Source organism: Brachyistius frenatus, unplaced genomic scaffold (assembly GCF_029030835.1).
Source record: "Brachyistius frenatus isolate BFR_SWC_R1_liver_20210118 unplaced genomic scaffold, ASM2903083v1 Contig_43, whole genome shotgun sequence".
Lineage (NCBI taxonomy): Eukaryota > Metazoa > Chordata > Actinopteri > Embiotocidae > Brachyistius > Brachyistius frenatus.
In genome coordinates this window covers 3,263,691-3,290,000 of record NW_027210642.1, presented here as the reverse complement: position 1 = coordinate 3,290,000, position 26,310 = coordinate 3,263,691, and the positions used below count along the sequence as shown (strand labels likewise).

The 26,310-nt window shown below is 42.3% G+C and overlaps 1 protein-coding gene across 2 annotated transcripts in view; it reads right to left on the bottom strand.

The window, feature by feature from the left end:
* pbx4 (pre-B-cell leukemia transcription factor 4) overlaps nt 1-25,633 on the bottom strand; it is a 25,825-nt gene extending 192 nt beyond the window's left edge. The window contains exons 1-8 of one of the 2 annotated variants that reach the window (XM_069703016.1): nt 25,015-25,633; nt 20,900-20,973; nt 6,935-7,179; nt 5,681-5,871; nt 5,396-5,531; nt 4,900-5,056; nt 1,324-1,410; nt 1-182 (exon numbers count right to left, since the gene is read on the bottom strand). The exon at nt 1-182 is cut by the window's left edge and continues 192 nt beyond it. In XM_069703016.1, coding sequence (XP_069559117.1) covers nt 1,367-1,410; nt 4,900-5,056; nt 5,396-5,531; nt 5,681-5,871; nt 6,935-7,179; nt 20,900-20,973; nt 25,015-25,199 — 1,032 coding nt within the window. In that variant the 5' untranslated portion in view covers nt 25,200-25,633 and the 3' untranslated portion in view covers nt 1-182; nt 1,324-1,366. The remainder of the gene's footprint in view (nt 183-1,323; nt 1,411-4,899; nt 5,057-5,395; nt 5,532-5,680; nt 5,872-6,934; nt 7,180-20,899; nt 20,974-25,014) is intronic. The other variant, XM_069703017.1, reaches the window with a different exon arrangement.
* Between the last annotated feature and the right edge of the window lie 677 nt (nt 25,634-26,310).

Genomic DNA, 26,310 nt, shown 5'->3' with positions numbered 1-26,310 from the left:
AAAAAAATTAAAAAAACAACCGGGGGCAGAGGATGTTTAGTCTGAGCAAAAACTGCGTTGGGAATGAAGTGATGGCAGGGAGAGCCACCGGATCAGTTGGAGGTGTCGGAGTGGACGCTGCCAGGAGGACCGGGAGGGGAGGTAACCGAGGGGGGGTTGGTGGTGTCCTGCCAGCTGTTAGCCTGCAAACAGTCAGGGGGGGGGGGTAGAGAGAGACAGAGAGAGAGAGACAGTGTTCTGCATGAAGAGGGCGTTTTTACAATTAGCAGTCTAAAGCCAGCTACGTTCACGAAGCCAAAGGATCCGGACGCAAGACGCAGCTCACCGGCAGCTCACCGGCAGCTCACCGGCAGCTCACCGGCAGCTCACCGGCAGCTCTCCGATCCTCCACAACTACCCACGAAAACACGACCGCGGCCTCTTGAACGACGCAAGCAGCCCGGGGTCGCTCGAACGCGACGTGCACATCGAGACTCCCGAGCGCACCGAGATCCGTGAATGCGTCCGCGGTTACGGATTCTTTGCGCACGTTCATAAAGCCGAACAAACAAACAAACAAACAAACGGCGAGATCCAGTCGCACGAACGCAAATATTCCTGCGGCGAGAACGGATTCATCGCCGACCTCATTTTAGAGGCACGGGTACTTTTTTTTGTTTTTTTTTGGTCGAACTTTGAAAACAATGACTTTAAATTGAATAACGCCACACTGCGAAATTCTCTTTCCTTTCCTGCGCTCTGAAACGACTCGTCGAACACGTGCTTATTTCACGTCGAGTGGCTTCAGAAGAAATCTGTACGAGGAAAGCAATTAACCGAAACCGTTTGTTTTCTAAACGCTGAAGAAATGGGGTTACTGGGCAACGCTGACCGTCTCCCAGTTTACTTGAACGCATCCCGTCACCGATTATTATTATTAATTTTTTTATTTTTTTTATTCAAGAAATCATCTTTTGAGTCAAATTCCTGACGAGATCAATTCTCCTAAAGAAAAATGTCCCTTCAGAAATCAGCCGTTGGGTTTCAAATCGTCTTTAAAAAAATGTTTTAAAAAAAAATAGTGCAACTGGATTTGTTTTGGTATTTTTGGAGGCGATCGTCGTTTCAACGACGACGTTGAAATGTGCACTCGGGATCCGCTTCGCGCGGCAAACTGGCGACTCGTCGTGTCGGCGCTCGCGGGGACGTCGTTAAGGAAATGCTGGATTTCAGCCGCGGGACACGTTTGATCTACTTTACTAAAAAGTGAACGGGGGCGTATTAAAAAGGCCGGCGTCCCCGACTAACTGAACACGAACGGATCGGCTTGAAGTCGGCACTCACATCCAGGCGATGAGGGGTGTAGAGGCCGCTGCCTGACAACTCCTCATAGCCGCCCGTCAGGTGTGTAGCACGGTGCAGGGTATCCACCTGTCGGGAGACAAAAAACACATTAGAACGCAAACTTTAGCGCACGCAGACGACCACACAAATTTGTACGCTGCTGTTTTTTTTTTTTTTTTTTTTTTTTTTTTAAACAAGACAACCAGCTGGCAGACCGCAGAAGAGACGGCATCCGCAAACATCCGCTGCGCGCATTTTTTTTTCGAGCTTCCTGTCTGCAGCCGGGTGGCGCGAGCACTAAACTTTGAGGCTCACCCATCAACTTCACGACTCTCCATTAAACCACTTATGCTCCAAATGAGGAGAAAGACGAGGGGAGAGTCGTGTGCCCCCCCCCCTCTCTCCAGCTTCCCCCCAAAAATAATCTTTTGTTACATTAAAAGACTACACGGCACTTTAACAGCAGAAATGTGTGGATCCCTCCAGAAGAGATACGACTACACTTCTATGAACAGGCAACAATCGCGGGGACAATTCACTTTGAAGACGTCTCTTCTTGGTCTACACAGGTGAGGGGGTGAAGACACAGAGATACGGGATGTTTGGAACAGTTGGGGGAGAAACGAGGACTAAAAAAAAAATTAAAAAAAAGGTACAGGAGGCTGGAGGTGCAGGACGACCTAAAAAGGTGGAGAAGCCGACCATTCATCAGAGATTACTGGTTTCATCCTCGGCCCTGATGCCGTCGGTGTCTTCCAGCTGTATGTTGACAACTGTGAGAGGACTAATGCGAAACTCTGATAGTCCAAAACAAAGGTGTTCCCCCTGTGCTCAGACACCGAGGAGGTAGGGGCTATGTGTTGGTCAAACTACAGAGGGATACGCGAGAACACAAATTTAAATGGCATCAAACAAACTGACATTGTTCCTCGTGAGTGAAACCGTGTGTTCCATAAAAGGTTCACCGTGGGTAGCAACGGTCAGTGTGTGTGTGTGTGTGTGTGTGTGTGTGTGTGTGTGTGTGTGTGTGTGTGTGTGTGTGTGTGTGTGTGTGTGTGTGTGCGCGTGTGCGTGCGGGGCAGGAGTCGGTGGTGTTAAAGGGAAAGTCAGGGCAGGATCTGAGGAGAGGTTGGAGGGTGCTACTCTAAAGGGAGGGTATCCGGGGGGACGGGGACAGGGGGGACGGGGGGGGGGGGGCTAGGTTAACAGCATTTAGTTCGACTGTCGTCGACTCTGCAGCTGTCCTCAGTGCATACCTGAGGCTGGAGGGAGGGGGCGATGTTGAGACCCTCCCCGTTGAGGGAGCGCAGGCCAAGGTAGGTGTCGCCTGTGTGAGACAAGCTGTATGACCCCGGTGACCCTGCAGGCAATATATATATATGTATATATATAGACATATATATGTCTATATATATATAGATATATATATATACATACATATACACACATACAGTGGGTATGGAAAGTATTCAGACCCCTTTAAATTTTTCACTCTTTGTTTCATTGCAGCCATTTGCTAAAATCAAAAAAGTTCATTTTATTTCTCATTAATGTACACTCAGCACCCCATGTTGACAGAAAAAAACAGAAATGTAGAAATTTGTGCAAATTTATTAAAAAAGAAAAACTGAAAGATCACATGGTCATTTTTTTCTGTCAAGATGGGGTGCTGAGTGTACATTAATGAGAAATAAAATGAACTTTTTTGATTTTAGCAAATGGCTGCAATGAGACAAAGAGTGAAAAATTTAAAGGGGTCTGAATACTTTCCGTACCCACTGTATATATATATATATATATCCAATAGCCAATCAGCCCCACCACAGTGCAACAGGGTCAAAAGGTTACCGCTGGTCAGCGACACTGACGAGTCCAAAAGAATTCTCATCTGATAAAACGGCTTCCATTACAATGTTCACTGTTCAATGTTTTCAGCTGGTTTAATCGGGAGTTTTCCTCCCAGCATACATGAGCATTCAGCTGCACGCCGACACACGCACCACATAGAAAGACCACATTGAACTTCTCGTGACTGCAAACACTTCTTGCAGCTGCAAAAAAAAAAAATTTGCTTCACTGCTCTTCCCGTCTGGATTTCATAATCAGGCAAGCGTGGAGAACCGAGTGACCAACAAATTTCAGTTCCCAAACCCTGACCTGTTATTTGTCATCACTGGGCTACGAGCCAGACAAAGCAGGTCGGGCTGGACGGGGGAGGGGAGGGGGGAGGGGGGGCCGGTCGTGACAGTAGTGGAGGACATGAGTCTTTTCACTTTGTGGACATTTTAAGGTTACTGTGTGCTTCAAACAATCTGCTGCTCAGAACACCAGTTTTGAGACGGAGGCCACTTCCTGGCAGCACATCTCACTTCTTGTGTCTATTTATAATCAATGCACAAATTCGAGCGTTTCGCAGGGAAATTCACAGAATTTAGTTCCTCTAAAAAGCTTAAGCCACCTGGATGATTAGCATTTATTTTGAGTCCAGCGTAAGAAAAGGGACGGACTAAATGAATCATAACATCTGAATGATCACCTACCTGGTCCATTCAGCGTCCTTCGCAAATTGGGGTTACTATATTATTACGAATGTACTGTGTGTTGAATAAGTGCTTTAAAATAACACCAAATACTCTATTGACAGGTGTAAAGATTTAGGTAACTCGGAGAACAGATGCAATCCAACAAGTAACTGAATTAGTAAAGGCGGGGAGGGAGGGGGGTCATTTGTTCAAAGAAAACGTGGAAGATGGACAGAAAGTAGTTGAAGCCGACATCAAATCTCTTAACGAATATCCTCGATTATTACAACAGTCCAAAGATATATGCAAAAAAAAAAAAAAAAGAAATCTGTAAAAGCACCTGACACTTAAAACACAGCACAGAATGAAAGCAAATATTGACTGTCAGACAAGCAAAGATCAAAGCAGCCCATGCTGCACAAACCAAATGAGCAACAACATGAGCAGCTTTCAACTCATGGGCACGACGTTCAGAAGAGAGACGTGGCTGGAAAACGTACTACAATCAAATGCTCTCTTGTAAAATAATGGGGGGAGAGGGGGGAGGGGGGGGTTAGCTGGGCTGCTCTAGAAAAACCAGGATGTATAATTGCATGCGATTGTCAAAACTCCCTCTAGTGTTCAGTGTGCTCCTCTGTCAGCTTGAGAGTATAAAAGTGGGTACTCCACTCAGCTGGTGCGGCGGCCAGCGAGCCAGCTGTTAAAAAAGACCGTGCTGCAATTTCTGGACATATATTTGTACGTGGTGCAACACATTTTGTTGGCCGGAGACCAACTTTTAAACCGGTGAATTCCTGCAAAACAAATGTGATCATTTCAGATGACTATGAACACTCAAGTGTGGTCGCTGGCTGTGGGCACATTTAAAGTATGCAGCGCGGGTTTTTTTTTTTTTTTTTTTTTCCTTCCAACGGTTACGTCAGCCCATCGAAACCCAAGTCTGTGGTTCAGTGACGTACAGTTGTGGAAGAATAAAAGCGTATGCAGGATGAATTGAAGCCTGTTAATGAGAGGTGGCAGAGCTTGTGGGTAGGTGAGATGGAGCATGTGGTACCTGAGTTGGGCGTTGCCGGAGAGTTAGCCTGGCTAGCCTGCGCCGAGACATTGGCAGCATCCACCGCTGTTTTAACTGCGTAGAGGTTCGCTTCCTCCTGGAACTTACCAATGTTCTTCTTGTAGCGTATTCTCTTGTTGCCAAACCAATTAGAGACCTGAAGGGACAGATGGAAATCACATTTGAATGCAGTGCACTGCATTAATTGTGCTGCTGTGCCCCATCAGCTAAATTTTATATATATATATATATATTTATTTTTTCCCGTTTTGCTCAGCTTCTCAGTTCGATTCATTTTTACTTATGGCAGAGAAAACATATTAAATCATTTTAACAACATGCAATGAAGTATAAACTGGAACTGTTAAACAAACAAAAATAAACAAAAACACAAGACAGATGATTCTGGGTTTAACAGCCAAAAGACTTCTGCTTCCACAAAAACAGCTCCAGTGTCCTTACTCTGTCCTGAATAAGAGCTGCGTCAGCAATTCACCTGAGACACAGTGATCCCACACTTTTTGGCCAGTTCCTCCTTGGCTTCCTCACTAGGGTAAGGGTTAGACAGGTGGGAGTAGAAATACTCGTTCAGCACCTCTGTAGCTTGCTTGTTGAAGTTGCGCCTCTTACGCCTGAGAGAGAGACAGAGAGAGAGAGAGAGTGACAAACATGCTTGCAATGTGCATGTCTGACACAATTACATCAAAGTGCTCCGATCACTCCAGCCCTCAAAAACATAAACTGGCATCTAACCCTCCATCCCCACCACCAACACACGGACCTGGCATCAAGGAAGCGTGAGCGCAAAATCATGACGGCCTCACAGGTGCTCTGTTTGAGCTGCATCTGAATGGAGCTGAACTTGCGGTGGATTATGGCCACCATGCGCTCAATCTCCTTGGGTGAGATGGGCCGTGTGCGAGACTGCTCTCTCAGCAGGTTCATTACATGGTTGGTGAACTCACTGCAGGCCTGGAAGACAGACAGAGAGAGAGAGAGGGAGAGAGAGAGGGAGAGAGAGAGAGAGGGAGAGAGAGAAAGGAGTTCAACGCTATTGTAGAGGGATGGACGCTATTGTAGAGCGATGGACGAAGCACAGAGTCTGGTCCAGTGGGGACGGCAACTTCTGACTCCTCTATTTGTCTCGGCACGACTGATCAACAGAGTGGGTGCGACGACACTTGTTTTGCATGTTATTAGTAGCACTTAAAGGAAACGGTCTGCAGCCGGGATCCTATATCCCATATCAGTAATACGCCAGAAAAGTGGAGGGAAATGACAGAACACAACAATATATATATATATATTTGTTATGCGACGGTGTTCAATGTTCAATGTCAACAAAATGTATCACGGTGAAAATTTACTTTCATGCTTTTTAATAACACGTCTGTCTTAATTTATACCTATTTTTAAGCCGTTACATAACAGGAACTGCCAACGGCTTCACAGAAAATAAAGACAAAAGGTCGTTGTCTTCCGAGAGTAATCAAGTTTATTCTATCGACACTAAAGCAGAGGATTTCAGAGATTACTGGTAAAAGTCAAGTTGACACTCGATTTTGTTTGAGGCTGCGGGCTCTTGGCAACCCGAGGGACGTGGTTGCTGGTCCCAGGACACACTTTCACTCCAAGCAACAGCAGTTGGATCACGATAATTGAAATACCTCCAAACCCGGAAACAGAATTAAGTCTTGTAGCGTTGCAAAGTTGAAATCAAATGTTTAGGAGTCACATTTGAAAGGCAAATTCATATTTTCAATATCTGCGCATCTGCAGGTCCAAGTGGGCCTAAAAACGGGAGATTTCTGCACAGCCAGCATGTCAGCTGAAAAGTACGCTGGCTGCTTGTTTGCTGCGTCACGATATTCGTACCGTGTTCCACATCTTTGGCCCCTGTTCTTGTTAAGCAGTCGCACACGCTGTATTCTTGTTTATGCTTTTTTTTTGTGTGTGTGTTGCTCTGCCAAAGACGACAAACAACCGAGCTCTTCTTCAGTAAGTGTTCAAGCATCTGGTTGCGCTCAGCACGAACCTGCTCATACTTCTCCAGCTCGGAGTGATATATCTGGCGGATCTGGGCCAGCTTGGCTCTGTAGTCGGAGTGTTCGATGCTGCTGTCGGTTGGTGAGCCCCCCGCTGCTGCTGCGGCTGCGGCCGCCGCGGCCGATCCGCCGCCTTTCTCCGGCCCTGACACGCCCTCCGCTAGCAGCATGTTGTCCAAGCGCATGATCTGGGGGTCTGGGGGGTCCTCCTCCTGCACGCCTCGTATACTCAGCACTGGGTGGGAGAGGAGAAGAAGAGAGGAACACGGGTAAAAGGTTAGTATTTACCCCTCTTTGTTCCGTCTGCCCCAAACCAGAACACTTTCTCTCGGTCTGAGAAAACCTGTTGGTTAAAAAGTTGATCTTAAAAACGAGGAGGAGGCCATTGCCGAGGCTTGTAAGGGTGCAAAGGAAGATGCTTTATCGCTGCTGAAATTCAAAAAAAAAAAAAAAAAAAGTGCAGCCCTGTCAAAACCCAGTCAACTTTCTCCCCTGAGTCATTGCTATGAGCGTCTTGACTGAATTCTCAATGAGCTTGAACCTCCTCCGAGTCAACAGCAGAGGGCAGTGTGGCCCCTCAGTGGCAAGCTGCCAGAGATAAGGGCATGAGGCATGGGACCAGTAATGGGAGTGCATGTGCTGTCACTATGAGCCCCAGTGGCCATAAGTATAGTTATCAGTTGCTGCTCTCCACCACTGTATTATACCAGGACCTCTGTCAGCCTGCAGCCATGCTCTCATCTCTCTCTCCCCCCCCCACACGCACACGCGCACACACACACACACACACACACACACACACACACCCTCCCCCTTTACAGACACCACTCTGTTACTGAAAAGTTTTAACTTCAGACAACCATCTTTTCTCCAGAGCCTGAAGCATTTAACACTTAACTAAATTTCCTCTTGCCCCTTTTGCTTCTCAATCTTTCAACTTCAGAAAGTAAGAGTAGAGAACTAGAGAATTGTGTTACAATTCACTGCCCTGAGCACAGAATTCACAAACAGTTCTTTTATCTCGGACGTCGTAATTATGAGATATGAAACACATGGTTATTATAGTGTGAATTTACGAGTTAAAGATAATTGTAGAGGAAAAATCAATTACAGGGCGGCCGAGCCAAACATTTCCATTAACTATGTTTAACAGGGATTTTTAGTGCAAATTAGATAAAATGCTAAATTCGAAAATACTGTTGACAGAAGATTAAACAGGAAATATTACATGTTTACCACTTTCTTCATGAAAAAAAAAAGAAGCTAAACATTCACTGGTTGCAGGTTTACAAATGGGAGGATTTCCTGATTGTTTTTAAATCCGTTTTATATCACTGTAAAGCAAAATAAAGTTGGTTGCACAAATTAGGACAGTTGAAAATAAGATGATTTTTTTTTTTTTTTGCAATAGTTATTTCATGCATTTACAGAATAATTAGTAATTGATATTTGAATTAATCAGTAGTTGCAGCCCTGGAGAACATGCACAAGTTTCTGTACAATAATGAAATGAATGTATCTTAGTTATTTTTGCGTTATGAATGTAAATATTGGTTCAGAGTCACAAATAAACACTGCACCGTGTCCACAAGTTGATTTTTAAAACCGGAGACTAAGTTAAGGAGTTAAAAGCCAATTTAAATTGAGGAAAAAACAGACGAGATTCAGAGGGAGACAGATGCTAACAATATGGATGACAAGACTAATCCCAGTGGAAACTGGGTGGCGTTAGGCACTTGTCCTCTTTAAGGATTATGTTTGTTTGTCAAAGCTCATCATTAAAGGTTAGCGGGTGCATGAACTCACTTATTCACAGCTTTCTCGTGTGAGTGTTACGAGTTCTTACATTGTCACCGTGAGTCTTTACATTACACCAAGTCGTATGTTTCCCTGTAGAGCCACACTGAAAAACAAGTTTGCAGCTGTGGAGCAGTCAGAGCTAACAAATGACTCAGGCTGTACTTGTAGGGTAACAGATGTGAAGAAATGAGGACAAAAACAAGTTTTGCTTAAAATTTCCAAGTGCTATGGAGCAAATGAGTTTTTGGGTAACTTAATTTGATGAATTAGTCTGTTCCACTGGGCCTTTTGTAGCAAAGTGTCCAACTTTCCTTGACTTTTTTTTTTTTTTCTCCTTCTTGTTCCTTCTTGCCTTTTTCTTTCCCTCTGCTTAGGTCTCTTCTCTCTCCAAGGCACATTCCTGCTCTGCTGCTCCCCCATCTCAGGGCTCAGGAATGCAGCAGACCCAGCCGCCTGAACTAATGACCCTGATTCGCCCAACTCTTTCCCTCCTCTTTTTCTTTCCTTTTGGTAATTCACAAAAGATCTCTGCACTTTTTAGCCAGATTACCTAGATCTAAATTATTGACCAAAAAGCTTTTGTTTTGTTTGTAAGAGTTATGTACATGCCTACACTCTAATCCTGGTTTAAGTTTTAAGTGTGCAGAAAAAGTCTGTAGCCGTCCGCTGCAGCCTGCTCTGATCATATGTAGTTTTATTACACTGTCCATTCACTGAGATGTACAACTGACCTACAGGGAGGAGGGCAACTGTGGCTCTTGAAGCTTTTCACCTCTCCCCCTTCCACTCATTATGGCCCCCAGCTGTACCCTAATGCCCCTACATTCCCTTAATTACTCCAATTAAGCTGTGATTACCCAGAATTGCACTCATGCACAGTCTAGTGGCCTAGTGGTATTATAGCAGCTGTTGAGAGGAGTTAAGATACTGCACAGAAAACAGCCATATGACATTATACACAAGTCTTCAGCTCAGAAACTAATCACAAGACTCCTGAAAACTAGAAGTAACATGAATAAAGAGCCTGCAGGTCGGAGAACTGGCTGGCTGTTTTGCCCCAAAATCTGAGCCGCGTTTCCTTTTGATCAACTTGCTCCCGACCCAGCCGCTGAACTGGGTCCTTTACGGAGAGACTAAAACTCATGAGTGCTGTGAGCAGTGATACTTAAATTCCCCCCTTTTTATTTATTTATTTATTTTTTAAATAGGAAGACAGCTTAAGGCCCACAGCCTGCATCCACACCTCATAGAAATCACACCATTATGCACACGGTACGAGCCAAGCTGGGCGGTGTGGCATTGAGAGACGAAGCGAGCAACACATACTATGAAATATTCAGGGTATCCAGCTGGGCTTTCACTGCATACATAATCATTCTCATTTTTGCACAGCCAATGTGGAAACGGTGCGCTGTGCAGACACAACACACAATATATGAAGTGGTGCAGGTAAGGGTGAACAACCTATCCAATAGTGTGGTGCTGTACATTAACTGTAACGCCTTCCACACATAGGCATAGATAAGACTTAAACGCAGTCAGTTTATCATTGCTCAGCTCACAGCACAAGCTTTATCCTTGTCTGTCTTTTCCCTCTCGCTAGCATCCCCTTTTTCACTCCGTCTCCCCCCCCCAACACACGTCCCCTCCCCCCTCTCCCTTTCAACGCACCCTCCACCCCCCCCCCCACATCATGCACCCCCCCCCACACACACCCCTCCTCCCCTCTGTTCTCCATTTCAGTCGAGTTCTCCATGTGAGCCGCAATCCCTCATGCTGTCAGCCCCCCCTCTCCCTCTCTCTGTAGACAGACAGGATTAGCATTTTAATTGCATCAGCTCCCTTGGGTATTCTCAGCCTTTCACTGGGAGAGAGCAAGGGAGCGGGAGAGGGAGAGGGAGAGAGAGAGAGAGAGAGAGAAGGGAGAAAAAAAAGGGGTAAAAAGGTAAAGGGGGAGAGAGGGAGAGAGAGAGAGAGAGAGAGAGGTAGAAGGAGAACCAAGGAGAATTGAAAAAAGGAGTCACAGGAGAAGATATGTGTGCTAGAGAGAGAGAAAGAGACAGAGAGAGGGACTACAGAAATATATGGGATCCACAGAGTACAGACTGCCAGGAAGTGGGAGAGCCAGAAAGGGAGAAAAGATAGGACTGTGAAAACATCAGTTTTTCCTTTCATTACAGACAGAGTATTCAGATAAAGAGAATGGCCCATGGAAAGACGTTTTTACAATGAAAATATGCTACATAAATATGCAAATCTACCTCACAAAAAAATGATAAAAAAAACAAATCTCAAATGCAGCTTCGGAGATATGATGGGTAAACCTGAGTGTAAGGACAAAAACCCACTGCAGGAGATAAAATAGTGTCTGGGCAAGAGAAAATAGGAACTGAGGCCAATCTGAATCTACCTAAATTAAATTAGTCTTTTGCTATTTTAATCAGACAGATATTCGCTCTTAAAAGCAAGTAAAACCACAGGGAAAGAATAAAGTTCTTCCTGAACCTCTCCCGACAGCTGCAAGTTGAATTTGATTCTCAGATTTCACAAAACATCACGGCTACTCAAAAAATTAACAAGAATGGAAACGTGATCAAAATCAAAACCTGGCAAAACTTGCAACTTGTATGTTTTGTGATCATCTTGTTTTGGTTTAGTTTGAGTGGTGTTAAGAGAAAAGAGAGAGAGCTTTTTCATCCAATCCAAAGAGTGAGATACAAACTTAATTACATACAGATAGTCTTCCATAAATTCAAAATCATATGCCAGTATCATAACTAGTGGTCTTAAGCAATCTGAGCAAGAGTCTTGATGCCAAAAGCAGTTTCATTACAGAATCATATGTTGTAACAATTGATTAATGTCAACTTTCCTCAAATAAGTTCCTCTGTGCATATAGCATTTTGATTTACCATGCCATTTTAGTAGAATATGGGTTTCTCTAAAAGAAAAAGAAAAAAGGTCTTGGCTGAATAAAATTGTGCCTGAGGCAGGTTGCAGAATATGGCATTAAAACTTGAAAACCAGCATTAAAAATGAATTATTTCCCTGATGGGGTTTCTGCCAAATGGATATCAGGAAAAAGGTGTATTTCCGCTAGCAATTCAACATAAAAACAGTGTACCCCGTTCTTCTAAAAAAAAAGGATGGTTTTTTTTTTTTTTGTAGAGTACAGTTAACTTAATGAGCCCAATCCATATGTCCATTCCTACTTTAAGCAGCTCACACTAATCAGCATCTGTTTGGGTAGTTCACCAGAGTCCTGTTGCACGCAGCCCCCCCACTCTTGACACCAACACACACAAACACTGAGGGGGGAAGCATTCAGAGTAAACACACTGTGGTCTGATTAAGGTGTGAATTGGAGAATTCACACCTTGGGCAAACACAACACTTCAGTCCAACACATCATTAATCAACCCTTAATTAACTAAAGTGAGAGGCTTGGACACCCGAGCAACGACAACAACGCACACAAACACTGAGGGAGGGAGCTATCAATCGTTTTGCTCCCTAATCTGCACAAATATGAGCCTATAAAACATCTACAATGTCTTTTCCCTTTGTCAATAATTCATACACATAGTTTAGGCAAATGAAAGGATTTTCCTCAGAGCCATTCCCTCGTTTTTCTGCAGTTCAAAAGTAAAATTGAAATGTCATAACCGAATGAAAACAGAAAACATAAAACGTCTAAGAATAGTTGAAAATCACAGAATTAACAGAATTTAAATGAAACCAGATGATACAAAATTTTAGCCACTTAAGCTAATTGGTACACACGTGATTAACTCGACCCATTAGAATTACTCAAATGACTAAAATGAAACATGATTCAGTCATTGAAGTGTGAGCAAGTGGTTGAAATTTCAATCAGTCTTGTTTACAACCTGGTTGTCACTGGAGTATATCTTTTACTATATATCCTTGTGTTTTTACGTTGTTGCATGAGACATTTATACGTTATCTCGCCTCCCAGTTTGACTGTCAAGCTCATCCAGATAGCACAGATCGCATTAAACAAACAGACCTTGAGGTGCAGCGAGGATACTGGTATTTATTTTTGCTCACAGCTTGTGTTCAAGTCATTTGAGAAATTGAGTCAGTTTGGAGCAAACTGACAGCCTTAAATATTAATGGTTGATATGTTATGTTATGTGACTGAGCAATGCGAGATCGTCCAAAAAAAAAAAGGAAAAAGATCTCATCGTCATTACGGCACGATTGCTAAAACGAATGTCAAAAAGGATACATTAAGCGCCGTTGAGCACTTTTGACTAAATCTCGAACATGATATCTCCGGTTCAGTACTGTGCTGCACACACAGGAAGACAGAGAAATGAGGAAGAAAGAATTTGAAATGTCACAGGAGGAAGAGGAGGATGACGAAGAGGACCTAAGCAGGAGGCTTGTTATAGCGCTGCTCGGATCTTCCCCCAGTCAACTCTCATCAGGCCAGCTGCCTCCTGTGCTCATTAGCGCAGACTCTTAAGGAGCTCCTAAAGACTTTGTGAAAAATGAACGCTCATTTGAGAGGTCGTTAATTTGCACTGTTATGCAAATTAGGTGGCAATTAAGCGATAGATCAGAAGAGCAGTGCCCATTTATAACAAGTGAACAAGCATTATGACACAGTCAGATGGTGCCAGAGCGAAGTGAGGCTCCACGGTTAGTCTGCATTGGGCCAATGTGGCGGTTTAGTGAGGGATACAAAAAACAAAAACAAAAAAATAGATTAAAAAAAAAACAACCAAAAAAAACACTGCGACTGTGATATGTATGGCCGGTCGAGATAACTACTTGCCAATGGTTTTACAAGAAGTTATCGATGGAGTCCGGTAGCCTGCGCGCACATTCATCTGTCCACATTTCAAACTGATATTGAAACACAAACTAATTATCCTCCCAGAATATGCCTATAATCTAGATTAGCCAACAGTGCTTCCAACACCAATCCATCCATCTACGAAGAGCACAACCCAATGTGTACTGCTCATCTTGAGGTGGACCGTATACCCCCTCCTTTCCTCCCTCCCTCCGCCAGCCCTGATGTTTCTATTTCTCCCCCGCATTTATGACATGGTGTGAAATATACAAACATACTGTCTGGGACAGCAATGTGCACCACTGCAGAGGGGTGGAAGGCGCCCATCAATTGTAATTAATCCTTAATTAGTCAGGATTAGGAGCTGGGCTCAAACACTCTCCCACCCCACCGCCACCAAACTAGTGCAATCCAGCTGAGACCACATTTACATATCTTTAATTAAAGAGACGCTGGCTTCCTTTAAGAGCAAAGCCTAAAAGCAGTGAGAGGCATAGACGTGCTGAGTGGGAGGGCAGACGAGAGGTAGGAGTCTTCCCCGTGGGTGATCCTCAGCCAGTACTGTTGGGTCACTCAATATTGCCTTGTTACTTAAAATTGATAGAAAATCTGGACCCAAAGTGAACTGTAACTTTGAAAAACAAGAGCTTTGGTAATTATATCATTCTGGCCACGCAAATTTCAGCAGTGTTTGTCACCTGCATGGCCACATCCTGAGTTTTATCTGCTGCTCTTTTTCGTGAAGTAATAATTCAAATACAGAGCAAATATTAAAGTCCCACTCCCCTCAAAAATGTGTTTTTCTTCTTCTTCCTGCAGTTGAATGTTTGCGCTGTAAGCTCATAAGGCTGTTTTCACATTCATCTGCAGAAAGGGGAAACGTTTCTCTGTGTTCAATAAAAAAAATATATATTATTTTTTTTTTTAAATCATATTTTCAAGGGCCAGGTCTGTGACATCACAAATAATTTAGAAGCCAGTCCTGGTCCTGTTAAACTTAAACCAGTATGATGTGGAAACTTGAAACAATAACCGACAAGGAGCGAATGCCGTTTTAGGATTATTCCAAGAAAATTGTTTTTGTTTTTTTGGTGGAAAAACCATATCAGACATACATACTCACAATCATGAGTTTTAGTTGACGAGTAATTCTCAGACAAGTAATAGCGATTAACAAATTTCTGTACATTTTATGCCACTATCACAGAATACGCCTTATCATATTTTAAAAATACACATTATGAGGAAAAAGAATATTCAATATATACAATTTTTTTTTAAATTTCTGTATGCCTTTTATGGTTTGTAAAGAAAAATTGCACAGGGATTTCAGATAAATAACCTACATACTAATATGTATGTATGTATGTAATAACATACAAAAGCAATCACTGAAATATACAGAAAAATTACAGACATCGACAGGTACCAATCATTTTTGGGGGAAATTTACAAGGGTGACACTGTCAACTCGTGCCAGAAGGAGGGGGCGCAAAGAGATGATGTCATTAAAAGAGCGCCAGTCAAATCTCAAACGGTGAAAAACAACATGGAAATAGCTTTCATTGACATTTCTGTTATTTTCATTCAGATGAACAGAAACTATTTGAACAAATGTGCAAAATGATTGCGGTCAGCTCAAATAATTGCTACCTAGTGATTATGTAATAAATGTGACAGGCCTAACCGGACACAATATAGATTATACCATCAACATTTTAAAACATGTCTTCAGCAGATCTTTACAATTTTATTGCCTGCTTAGTTTTGCTTCATCCAACTCTTGTTTAAACTCATCATTAGTTTCACAAATGAATGAAATGGCCGAAAACGTGATCTGTGCCGATCAATGTTCTTTACTATTCCACTAAACCTACTGTTCTGGCATCCAAGTCTAAATCATGTTAGGAAAATTGGACCAGGCTAAATTTAAAAAAACAAAACAAAGAAGGAAGGAAATATCATAGAATGGGCATTTTCCCCAAGATATCATAATATACAATTCTTATACCCAGCAGTCCATACATATCCAACCATTCTGAATCCCTTCAAATACGGAGTGATCGCACAGCCAAACCGCTGCCCTTGACGAATCCTCCCATGCCAATATACAGAAGCCCAGCTCCTTCAGGAATAATACCACATGGGGAAATCAGTTGGCCCACACACCATTAGGCCTACACTGAAGGTTGGGGTGCTCTGCCTTTCAGTTGGGATGTGTGTGTGTGTGTGTGTGTGTGTGTGTGTGTGTGTGTGTGTGTGTGTGTGTGTGTGTGTGTGTGTGTGTGTGTGTGTGTGTGTGTGTGGATGGGGGGTGTCTGTCAGGGCCAGGGGTCTGTGTGATATTAGCCGTCTGCCAATCTGGCTCGGGGAATGGACACCGAGTAATTACTCCTGCTCTTACTGCCTCATCAATCTCCCTGTATCGCTCCTGCACCCCCTCAACACACACTATCTTTTTTTCATCCTCTTCTGCAAAAGAGCAGGGCAAAGAGAAGAAAAAAAAAAAAAAACATTGAGTGGCAGCACACCAGAAAACACAACAGAGATTCCGGAAAAGACAATCAGATAATCTGGTATCGCTGCGTAGTGGGTACAAAAATAAAACTTTAAATTAAAAAATTGAAAGAAATCAAGGATTTTTTTATCAAGTGAGAAGTTGATGACTGCACAAAGGTGGACGGCCTATTCTCATTTTAGATCTTAGTAATAGTTCACCTGAAAATCCAGGTTTAGTAGCTTTATATAGATTCTCTTTCCGCCACAAACAATTCTTATATCGGCAATGCATTTGGCTTAAGATGTTTATGCTCATAAAATATAATAAAATACTTCCCTCAGGTTCCTAACAACTCGTAAAATTTTATGGCTGTGTTCCAAATTGGGCTCTTTGAAAACTAATAATAATTAAGTTGCTTTAATGAGGCATGTGATTCACTAGACTTCAGGTGCTGCACTCAGTCAAAGGCTGTGCAATACCAAAAACTCAAGTAATCATTTGACGCCAAACGGGTTTTTCTTTACATAAATTGGGGGTTACTAAGTAAATAACTCACTTCTGTTTGGCATTTGTTGGCAAATTTCATGCGTCTGCAAATTCAAGTTTTGTGAAGGTTTGAAAAAAAAAGAAAAAAGGCTCAGTGTTTATCCCGGTTGTAAATAAACGCACGATAACTATGTGTGACTTTTAATGGTGGTGTTTTGTTTTGGTGTTTTACAACCACAAACGCGTTGTAATTCAATTAGCATGTAATTAGGTCCATTTGGTTTCTGGAATGGTATTGTGTTGCGTTCATTGTTTACCTGAGTGGTGTGAGCACACAGGTAAGACAATAATTTGATTAAGGAACTTGGTAAGGATTTAACAGGAGTCCGTCCACTGTCCGAAAAGAGCGAGCGGCAGCATACAGGTGAACAGAAAATAGGACCAGTTCAGATAAACCGAAAACTACAACACAACAAAAATGTTGCACCAGTGTGGGCATGCTGCCACAGGTTACAGGTCACACATAAAACGGGAACCACTTTTAATATTTCTTAAATGCCAAGATGCTGAAAAAGATTTGTACTCCTCTGGACAATCAACACAACAGACCATTTTCCCTTTAAAGTCTCACAGTTATTACTTTTGGTCATGTAAAAACATACAGTGACAAATCCACAGAAAAACAAATCGTTAAATCTGAACACATTCAAATTTTTTGAAAGGTAACAATGATGTAAAACCACAGTTTAATTGACCTTTTTTATATTCATTGGTGAGACATCATAACGAAACAGGATTAGCTTCTCAGTTAAATGTAACCACTGAAAAACACATAAACCAGAGCGTGAGTTCAATGAGGTTGCTAAATCCCACCATTCAACCATCTTGTCAAAACATTAAGAGGATGTGATGATGGGTTGTCAGCTAGCCACTTTGGCATCATACTAACGAAGTGCTGTTGGCGCTGCTGGCAAGAATCGACAGCACGATCCTTGTGTTTGTAGGTGGAAGAAAAATAAGATGATTCCCTCTAACATATGCAGATATGACAGTCAAATTAAAAAAACATTATGCGATTGATTTTTTTTTTCTTCTTCTTCTTCTTCCAACTAAATACTCATTATCTGAAGAATTAGGCAATGTATCTGCTCCAAAAACTCTGACCAACCAGAGGCTCTGAAAATGAGCAGGGAGAAGCGACCGGCCTGTGGCAGGGGCAGGCAGCAATTAACCAGTGCCCCCAGACACATTGTTTAGATACTGGCACAACTGGACACCTAACAGAGCAACCAACTGGCTCAAGTTAACATCACACTGGCCACAGGCCATCAGGATGTTCTTACTGTAAAACCTTTGCTGTTGTTGCTGAAGGATTCGTGATCCGTACGAGTGCATATTCTAAGAAATGTAACTCCCGCATCAACTTTTAATTGGAGGCGACACAAAGCCAGCCATTTCAGGCTGAGACGGGTAGGATGCCAGCCAGTTTGCCACCATTTCTACACAGCCAACTCCTGGCATTATCCCACAGACTTGTTTATCAGACAGCTTATCAAGATGAGTGGCAAGTGTTGGGGTGTGAACTTGTCCAAGTGAGGGGGAGGAGGTAGAGGCTTGGAACAGATTTTGCCGTCTCAGAGCTAGAAAAACGATGTAGTTCTAATTTCACTTGAAAAACTACTTTTCTTTTCATTTAAAACATTTCCAAAAATAAACAACTGGGAATGTTCAGGCTTGACAAAGAGGGACTTGAGGACGGTGGCAGAACAGAGTGAGTGACAGATTCACTGTTGTCATGTGCAAGGCACAAGGAATTCATAAAAGTAAGGAGAAATGCCTGAAATATGCCCAAACTAAATGAAAAACTTCTGAGAGTGAACTGCAGTGGCTTGTGAGAGATTTTGGCATAAGCTGTCCCATTGCACCAAGAGCTATTTTTACAGCAAATACCCATGAGAGCAAGGCAGAACAGAACTGAGTTGAAGCAAAGCCACTGGCTCTCAACTTTGATCATTTCTAGTCTCTCTCAGAGTGCATTAATTTCTCTTCTGGAGTGTATCTTTAATAAAGTATTAACAAGAATCAAATTTCACGCAGATAGAGGTCATGTTTAATGTGAAAGCTCAGGACAACAAGGCACTGTTGTAAAATTTGGGGGAGGAGGGGGTGGGTGTTTTAGAGGGGGGTGGCGGTGGGGGGGATACTGGCATTTGCGCAGAACATTTCCTTTACAATGAAAACAATCTAACCAACTGCAGCACTCAAAGGAATTCACCTCCCATCCCCCATGCCCCACCTCCCCCTCCTCCACCACCACCATTACATTACCATATCAAAGCCCCGAGTTCAGAGCAAGTCTTCTCTTTCAAGAATGGGAGCGAGGCTGAGGGAGGGAGGGAGGGGGAGAGGACAAGACCGAGGCAGTAGGAGTAGACCCAAGACTCAGTTTGCTTTTATCCCTGTTTGGGGTGTGTGTGTGTGTGTGTGTGTGTGTGTGTGCGCGCGCGCGCGTGCGAGAGAGACAGAGTGTGTATGTGAGTGTGCCAACATGAGTGTGTGTTTGTTGGTGAGAAAATACTGCAGAAAATCTGTGGAGATACTACAGGACTACTGATTGGGTCTTCCACAGGCTGCAATGAAGAAAAGTCAATTCACATTCCAGAGGCTGACAATGGGGCCTACAGGGGGTCTGAGTAACAGAGAAATGCCAAAGCAGGTACACAGTGCAGTTAGGAGGGCACTACATGGCAGATGGCCAGCAGAGTATAGGCAGAGTCAACGATCTCTATATTTTATGGTTGGCATATTCACCTCAAGCATGAATATATTGTTAACCTACCTCCGCGCCTTGCCTGTTTTTCTGCTCAGCTTACTGTACAGGCACCCACAGACCATCTCTCTAGTCTGCTGAGAGACTAAATGTGAAAATCAAAGTGAATGGCATTAGGGTAAATAAGACCACTGGTTGCCTGGGAAACAGTGTACCCTGCCCCACTCACTCAAGCCTAGCCTTTACTTTTCTCCAATCACTGGAGAGCAATAATACATTATTGACAGAGGGCCACAACAGGCAGCAGTGCAGCATTTTCAAATTGTATTTGAACAAGAGAGGGCTCGCTGTTAGAAGATACACAAGGACAGTGAAAGGGAGAAAAGCACATAGAAAACAAGAAGGGAGAGAAACTGGCAGAGGAAGAGGATTCAAAAAAGCCACCCCATTCACACAACCATAACCATCAATCTGCCATCCATCCCTGGCCTCCTCCTTTGAACAACACTAAAATCTGTCAGATAGCTGACTCGAATAGCTAACAAGATGAGAATAAGCAGTGTGTGTACTTTGAATGTAGATATGCACAAAGCATATAATTTCCATCAGATTATGTGTATTCGAAATGCAGCATTATTTGTTAAGATAGTGTCAGAATAGTTGCTTTTCATGTGGTGCTCGGTTGAGGCTACTGCATTGATATGCATAGCAATTTACTCCCAATACACAATTACCCTGCACTGTGTGGTGAAGCTGTTTTAACTGTGGTGGAGAGAAGAGAATCGCTTTGCACTTAAATAGCGTAACAGTTTGACTGTACAGCGATAACCCCTGTGGAGCTTTTCCCATATATACCTGGCGTCCACCAACTGTGCATTAACCATTTCTCTGTATCAGTTTGATTATTTTTAATCAAATAATGTGAACATGATCATTTTAAGCAGGTTGTAGTGGTATGTCTTCTTCCCCCCTCTTCCATTAATACAGTAAATACTGGCCACATTAAATCAACTGAGAGCCTGGAGGTTCATACAGTTTGTCAAATAACCGTTTGTGATTTGAGATGTGAACTGACAAAAATGCAAACAAACATGTTAAACAAGTGGAACATATTTGCTTTTAGCTACTCCAGGTTAAGATGGAACACCAAAGTGCAACGTAACAAAATAAGTGAACTTAAGAGTTGTTAGCAAGCGCTGCAGCAACTTCTGCTGTCTGACTCAGGTTTCAAAGGCACAGATCCACTAAGATTAGTTTCAGCTGGTCAGTGTGAAGTCTGGACAGTCGCCAAAAATAGGTCGAGTGCCTATAAATACTCTGCCAAAACAACAAAACAGTAATGCATAGTTAAAATGATCTTGAACCAAAGCATACACAACACATGGAGCTAAATCAGCAGACGATCAATATTCAATCAATACAGTTCTCTGAGAGGTCATTAAAGAAAAATAAAAAATAAAGTAACTTGGTACCGGGAAACCTGGAGCGAAGGCACACTACAACTCCACATTAAGCTCCAACATGTGCAGACTGTAGACTGGAGAACACAGTAAACGAGTGAAGTAGAAACTCACCCGTCTTTTCTTTGATCTCACAGAGAACGCTGAAGAGGGCTGGCTTCATTCTGTGACAGTTCAGGGCATGCTTCCTGTAAGAGAGAAGAGGGAATAAGAGAGGGAGAGAGCGAGGAGGATTACGATAAACAGACCTCCATCTCAAGTCATTTCATGTCCTCCCCCATAAAACAGGTAGAGGAGCTGTATGTATTATGCATACAGCATTTGAAGAGTGAAGTGCAACACAGCAGGACAGAGCCATGTTGTTTAAAAGCATTTTCAATAGCCAAATGCCGTTGTCAGAGCAGAGACATCCCTGATGCATCAATCCGAGCTAGCAAGAGTAATGTTGTCATTTGGATGCTTTGCACTGTGGGACAGGTAATGATGCCAAACCTCAAGGTCATCATTACTGAGCACCAGATTTCAGAGTTAATACAAAGTAATCTAATTTCTACCTCTTAGAGAAAGACTCATTCCATGAAAGTAGATGGTGAGTTGATAGAGAGGATTAGGATTAAGATGGAATTTTAAATTTAATCAGACTCTTTATTTTATTTTATTTTTATTGCCAAACAGCATAACGGCAATTAAAAAAGTTAGCAAAAAAAAAAGAAAAAAAAAAGAGGCAAAACTTCTACACTCTATTGTAATCAAATCGCAACACCTTAGCAATAAAATTTCCTCCCACAACATATCCATGCACCCACACACACACACACCCATACAGCTTCTTAAAAGCTGCAAGACGGGAATGCTGCAGCAGATCCCTAACCCTAGCACGACCCTAGATGACTTGACAGTACTGTCTCTAATGTAAACTCCTGTACTGAGAGTGCTCACCAATTAACCCAGTAACATCAGAGAGAGGGAGGGCATTTGTAGCTGTGTACATGTGAAAGCACATTTTAAAAGTTTGTAAATGTCCTTGAACATAACAAAACACATCACAAAAACATGTAACCAAACATGCAATACATTACCACCCCCTGTGTAACGCATTATGTTACATTATTTGCTCAGACTGTCACAGAGGTGTCATTGACTCTTGTTTGCCGTGCTGTAATACTGTATTATCTTGTAAAAGCCTGTAATTCTATGCAAGGTTTCAATGGCAACAACTTTGATATGACAAAAGAAAAGTGCAACATACAGTTCAAGTTTAGGTGAAAAACAGCAAATTCAACATGAGGCCTCTGCTACTGATGAGCATGAATGGGAAAATAATGAAACAAGAAAAACCTGAAATAAAGCATTTCTCTTCCGAATAACATCACCGACAACATTCAAAACAACCACAGATGAATATGATTTGGCTACACCTGACCTCAACACCAATTCCAGTTGTGAATGTCCACTGCAGTATTAATGAGGGGACTAGCAAATAGTGCACCTACTGTATGCCACAAAAGACTGCCTTTCTGTGAGAATAGAGGCAGGATGATGTAAAGATCTATGTGTCGAGCACTACATTTGTAAATTTTATCCACCAATTCTGTCACTGCTGGATTTGAGTTGGGGGAGGGCTGCCTTCAGCATGGAGGGTATGAGCAGGAGGGGGAGAAGGGGGTGCTCATGCGGTCCTGTACTGACCTGTGCTGGAAGTTGAGTGGCAGGCCACCCCCTGCCATGCCCCCCTGCTCTCCCTCCCTCTGTGGGGTCGTCTGATCCACCCCAATGCGCCGGCGATTCCTCTGGCCAGCATCTGAACATATGGCGACAGGGTGAGAGGATGAGGGTGGATGGTGCGCAGGAAGTGTACTCTGCAACACTGAGCTCTTGCGCTGCCCTGACCACTCCCCATCCCGACACACTGCCACCCTGCATGACAAGGGCGTCATGCTCACATGCGAGCTACCTCACATGTTAATTTGTAGATCATAACCGCGGGGAAGATTGATGTGGGGGTGACAAACTTTGTCAGAGTTAAATACGAATGTTGATTAAGACTGTACATTTTGCGTCATGCCAACTACTATTTACTATCAAACCTATCTGTAACAACTGGCTCTGCATAGTCCCGCATCTTGTTGTGTGGTGGCATTTGACCTGAAGCACACACGAGAAGTAAATTAGCAAACAGCCAAATCAAAATGCACACTGGCATTTACACACTAGCACAAGCTAAGGCTGTCAGCTTATGCCAAACGCATACTGGTCGGAAGATGTTTTTAATCATCTGAATTCCCTTATATATGCCTGAGTGACATAAACATACATGTATTATATATATATATATCACAAGTTCTCTCAAGTCCACTGAATTACAACGGGCTGCAGTCTTTTTTTTTTAGTGTTAGTCCTGGGCACATGTAGCATGAGGAGTATATACTCTGAGTGGGAGTTCAGATCAATACCAGCATACAGGCAAGGACACCTCTGGCACTTCCGAATGCAGCCACACCTTTAATTAGTTTTTCAGAAAAGACTATTAACATCTAATAATAGGCCTGCTATATAAATTCTTAATAGCTGCATAATAGGTTCTTTAGATCCAAATAATTGTAACTAACATTATCCGAGTGGCCATAGTTCAACCTATGCAAATTATCAGCAAAAATCCAGTTTACGTTTAAGACTGGGAGGGGGAAAAATTGTGAAATATAAACAAGAAATAGTCTACAGCAAAAAATATGTGAACCTTGAAATAAGGCCTGATTAAGTCTTCAAACTTGTAGTGAAGAAAAGGTAATATCCCAATGTTCATAGGCTGCCAGTAGAGCATCATCCCTCCCCCTCACCACCATCTCATTAATAGAAACTCGATTTGCGGACAGCTGCACTCGCGTACACATTATAGGAGAATTGATTGCACCCAGCACACAATGAAAAGGATGAACACTAGGGAGGGAGGGAGTGAAAGAGGAGTGAATTAATTAAGAGAACCAGGTGGTCAAATGTTGGGTGGAAAATCACTAGCTAATGACACATCACACTGTGGCCACAGTCTTGCAGTGGACGGTTGTCTATTGTTGAAATACTGACGCTTCATTTGAAACTGACCTTGTGCTCCTTGAGCCACATGGCAAATGAGTGTGGGTCAATCGCTCACTGCAATGCATACTCCCTCTGATAATTATACGCAAAAAAAAAAAGAAAAAAGAAAAACGCATCTAACACAAACATTACGTGAGGAGTCATATGATTGAATAATTGCTGTCATCACAGACGACACTTGGCTGATGTACAGAACTGAATAATCTTTAACCTTACCTTAATTTAGCCACTCATTTGCACTTCAATACCTAATGTTACTGACACTAATTTGATGTAAAGCAGCATTTCTGATGAGGGGGGTGTGGGGTTGGGGATATAAAATTATTTTGGCTTTGTAATATCCAGAGGACTTTATTTGTTTACCAACAACTCCGACTGTAGCAACTTGCTCATGCACTATTAAAACAAAAACAAACACACAAAAAAAAGAAGAAAATCCTGTTGTTTTCATACTTCTTGATAGTTTGGATAATTCGTGGGAAGAGGAAATGTGCGCCACCGCTTCATACTGTCCGATGATCCAGTGGGTAAACCACAAAACATCTCTCGAAATATGATCTCTCCTTATAAAGGGGTATTAAAATAAATAAATAAATAAAAACTACTAAAAGATCCATAACACAGCGGAAATATAGATAACGTTAAGTCGTTGTTGTTGTTTTTTAAGCAGAGTGGTAAATATGTGCATTTCGTACGGCTGCTATCGTCAGAGACACAAATGTGGGAGTTTAAACTTTTTTTTTTTTTAATTTGACACTTCCAGTTGATCTTACGGTTAACGCCGTGACGTTTATTTCAACCAAGTGAGCCATGTTTACAAAAGTAGTGTTCAATAAAGCGCTATTAGAAGTAACAAAGAGCTTCTTACAAACTACAGCCAGTGTAAATGTGGGTGTTCAAGCAGGACTGTAACTAAATGTAGATTATTACTAGTTTAGCTGCAAAATATATATATTTTTTGGGGGGGGGAAGTTGCACGAATGTTGCATTTGCGCATTTACCTTACGTTTCACACAAATGCCTAATAATAATTTTTTTTAAAAACACAAAAAATAAAGACAAAACACAACGCACTTTAGCTTTTAGCTTATCATGTGTGTGTGTGTGGGGGGAAAATGGCTCTTCGCCTGTCTTACCTGGCCTGTGCTTCGTCCAGGCTTTCGTCGGTGATGGCCATTATTTGCTGTAGGATATCCCCTATGTCTTGCTGAGGCTGACCGAGGGACTGCTGTTTCCTGACCGAGTCGGGGTCACCGACGTCGGCTTGCGGTAGTCCACCGAGTCCGGTGAGACCCGTCAGCATTCTGGTCTGGTCGTCCATACTTTCAAAGAAAAACTCGCCGTGGTTTTTTTTTCTTTCTTCTTCTTCTTCTTCTTCTTCTTCTTCTTCTTCTCCCCCTTTTTTTTTTTTTTTTTTTTTTTTTTTCAGTCGGAAGAATACAACACAAATAGCTAGCCCCCCTCTCGTTAGCTAGCCACAGCAAAGTATTTCCCTACGACAAAAAAAAAAAATCATACAGCACCTCTTCACCGTAAACCCGACGATCAGCGACAACAACAACACACACACAAAAATAGTTGAGGGGTGTTGTCAATAAAAAAAAAAAATACAAAGATTACGCTTTTACATTCGCTTGTGGGGTTTTTTTTTTTTTTTTTTTGGTGTTTGTTTTGTTTTTTTTTCTCCCCCCTTCTTCAAGTCAATAAAGGCGGCCAGGCTAACGTTAGCTTAACCACCGAGTGGAGGAGAAAAAAAAAAAAAAGCAGCTCGGGTTTTTTTTTTTTTTTTTTTTTTAGTAGCCCAGCAGAAAAGCAGCAGGGACACACATGCACAGACTGTGTGAGCTTGCCAACAGCGCCTCGCACATTTTCGGGGCAAAAAAAAAAAAAAAAAAAAAATATATATATATATATATATATAAAAAAAACGAAAAATAATAACCGCGGACGAAACGCAGTTGTCCTAAAAAAAAATAAAAAATAAAACTCGCCGATTCAACAAAGAAATAATAAAAGACGTGGTGTTTTAAGGGAGTTTCAGGACGGTTGTAGCTCCAATCAAAAAAAAAAAAAATCTCCTACCAAAACAGACTCCGGTTTGCCATTGTTGTTGATGTCGCGCGAGTATGTGGGATGTTCTTATCTGCGCGAGCGGTGTGCGTCGCGTTGACCATTAAACTCGTAGCGCCACGGAGCGCGAGCGAGCGGGTGGTGTTTTTTTTTTTTTTTCTTCTTTTTTTTTTTTTTTATCAGGAAACCACTAACGGGGGAAAGAAGAAGAAGAAGAAGAAAAAAAAAAAAAGACAGCTACTAATATAGATTTATTTTATATCAGGAAGTGAATTTTTTTTTTTTTTTTTAGCAACAATACACACAAAAAAAAAAAAAAAAAAAAAAATGTATAACAAAAGAGTTCCTGGTACTATAACTGC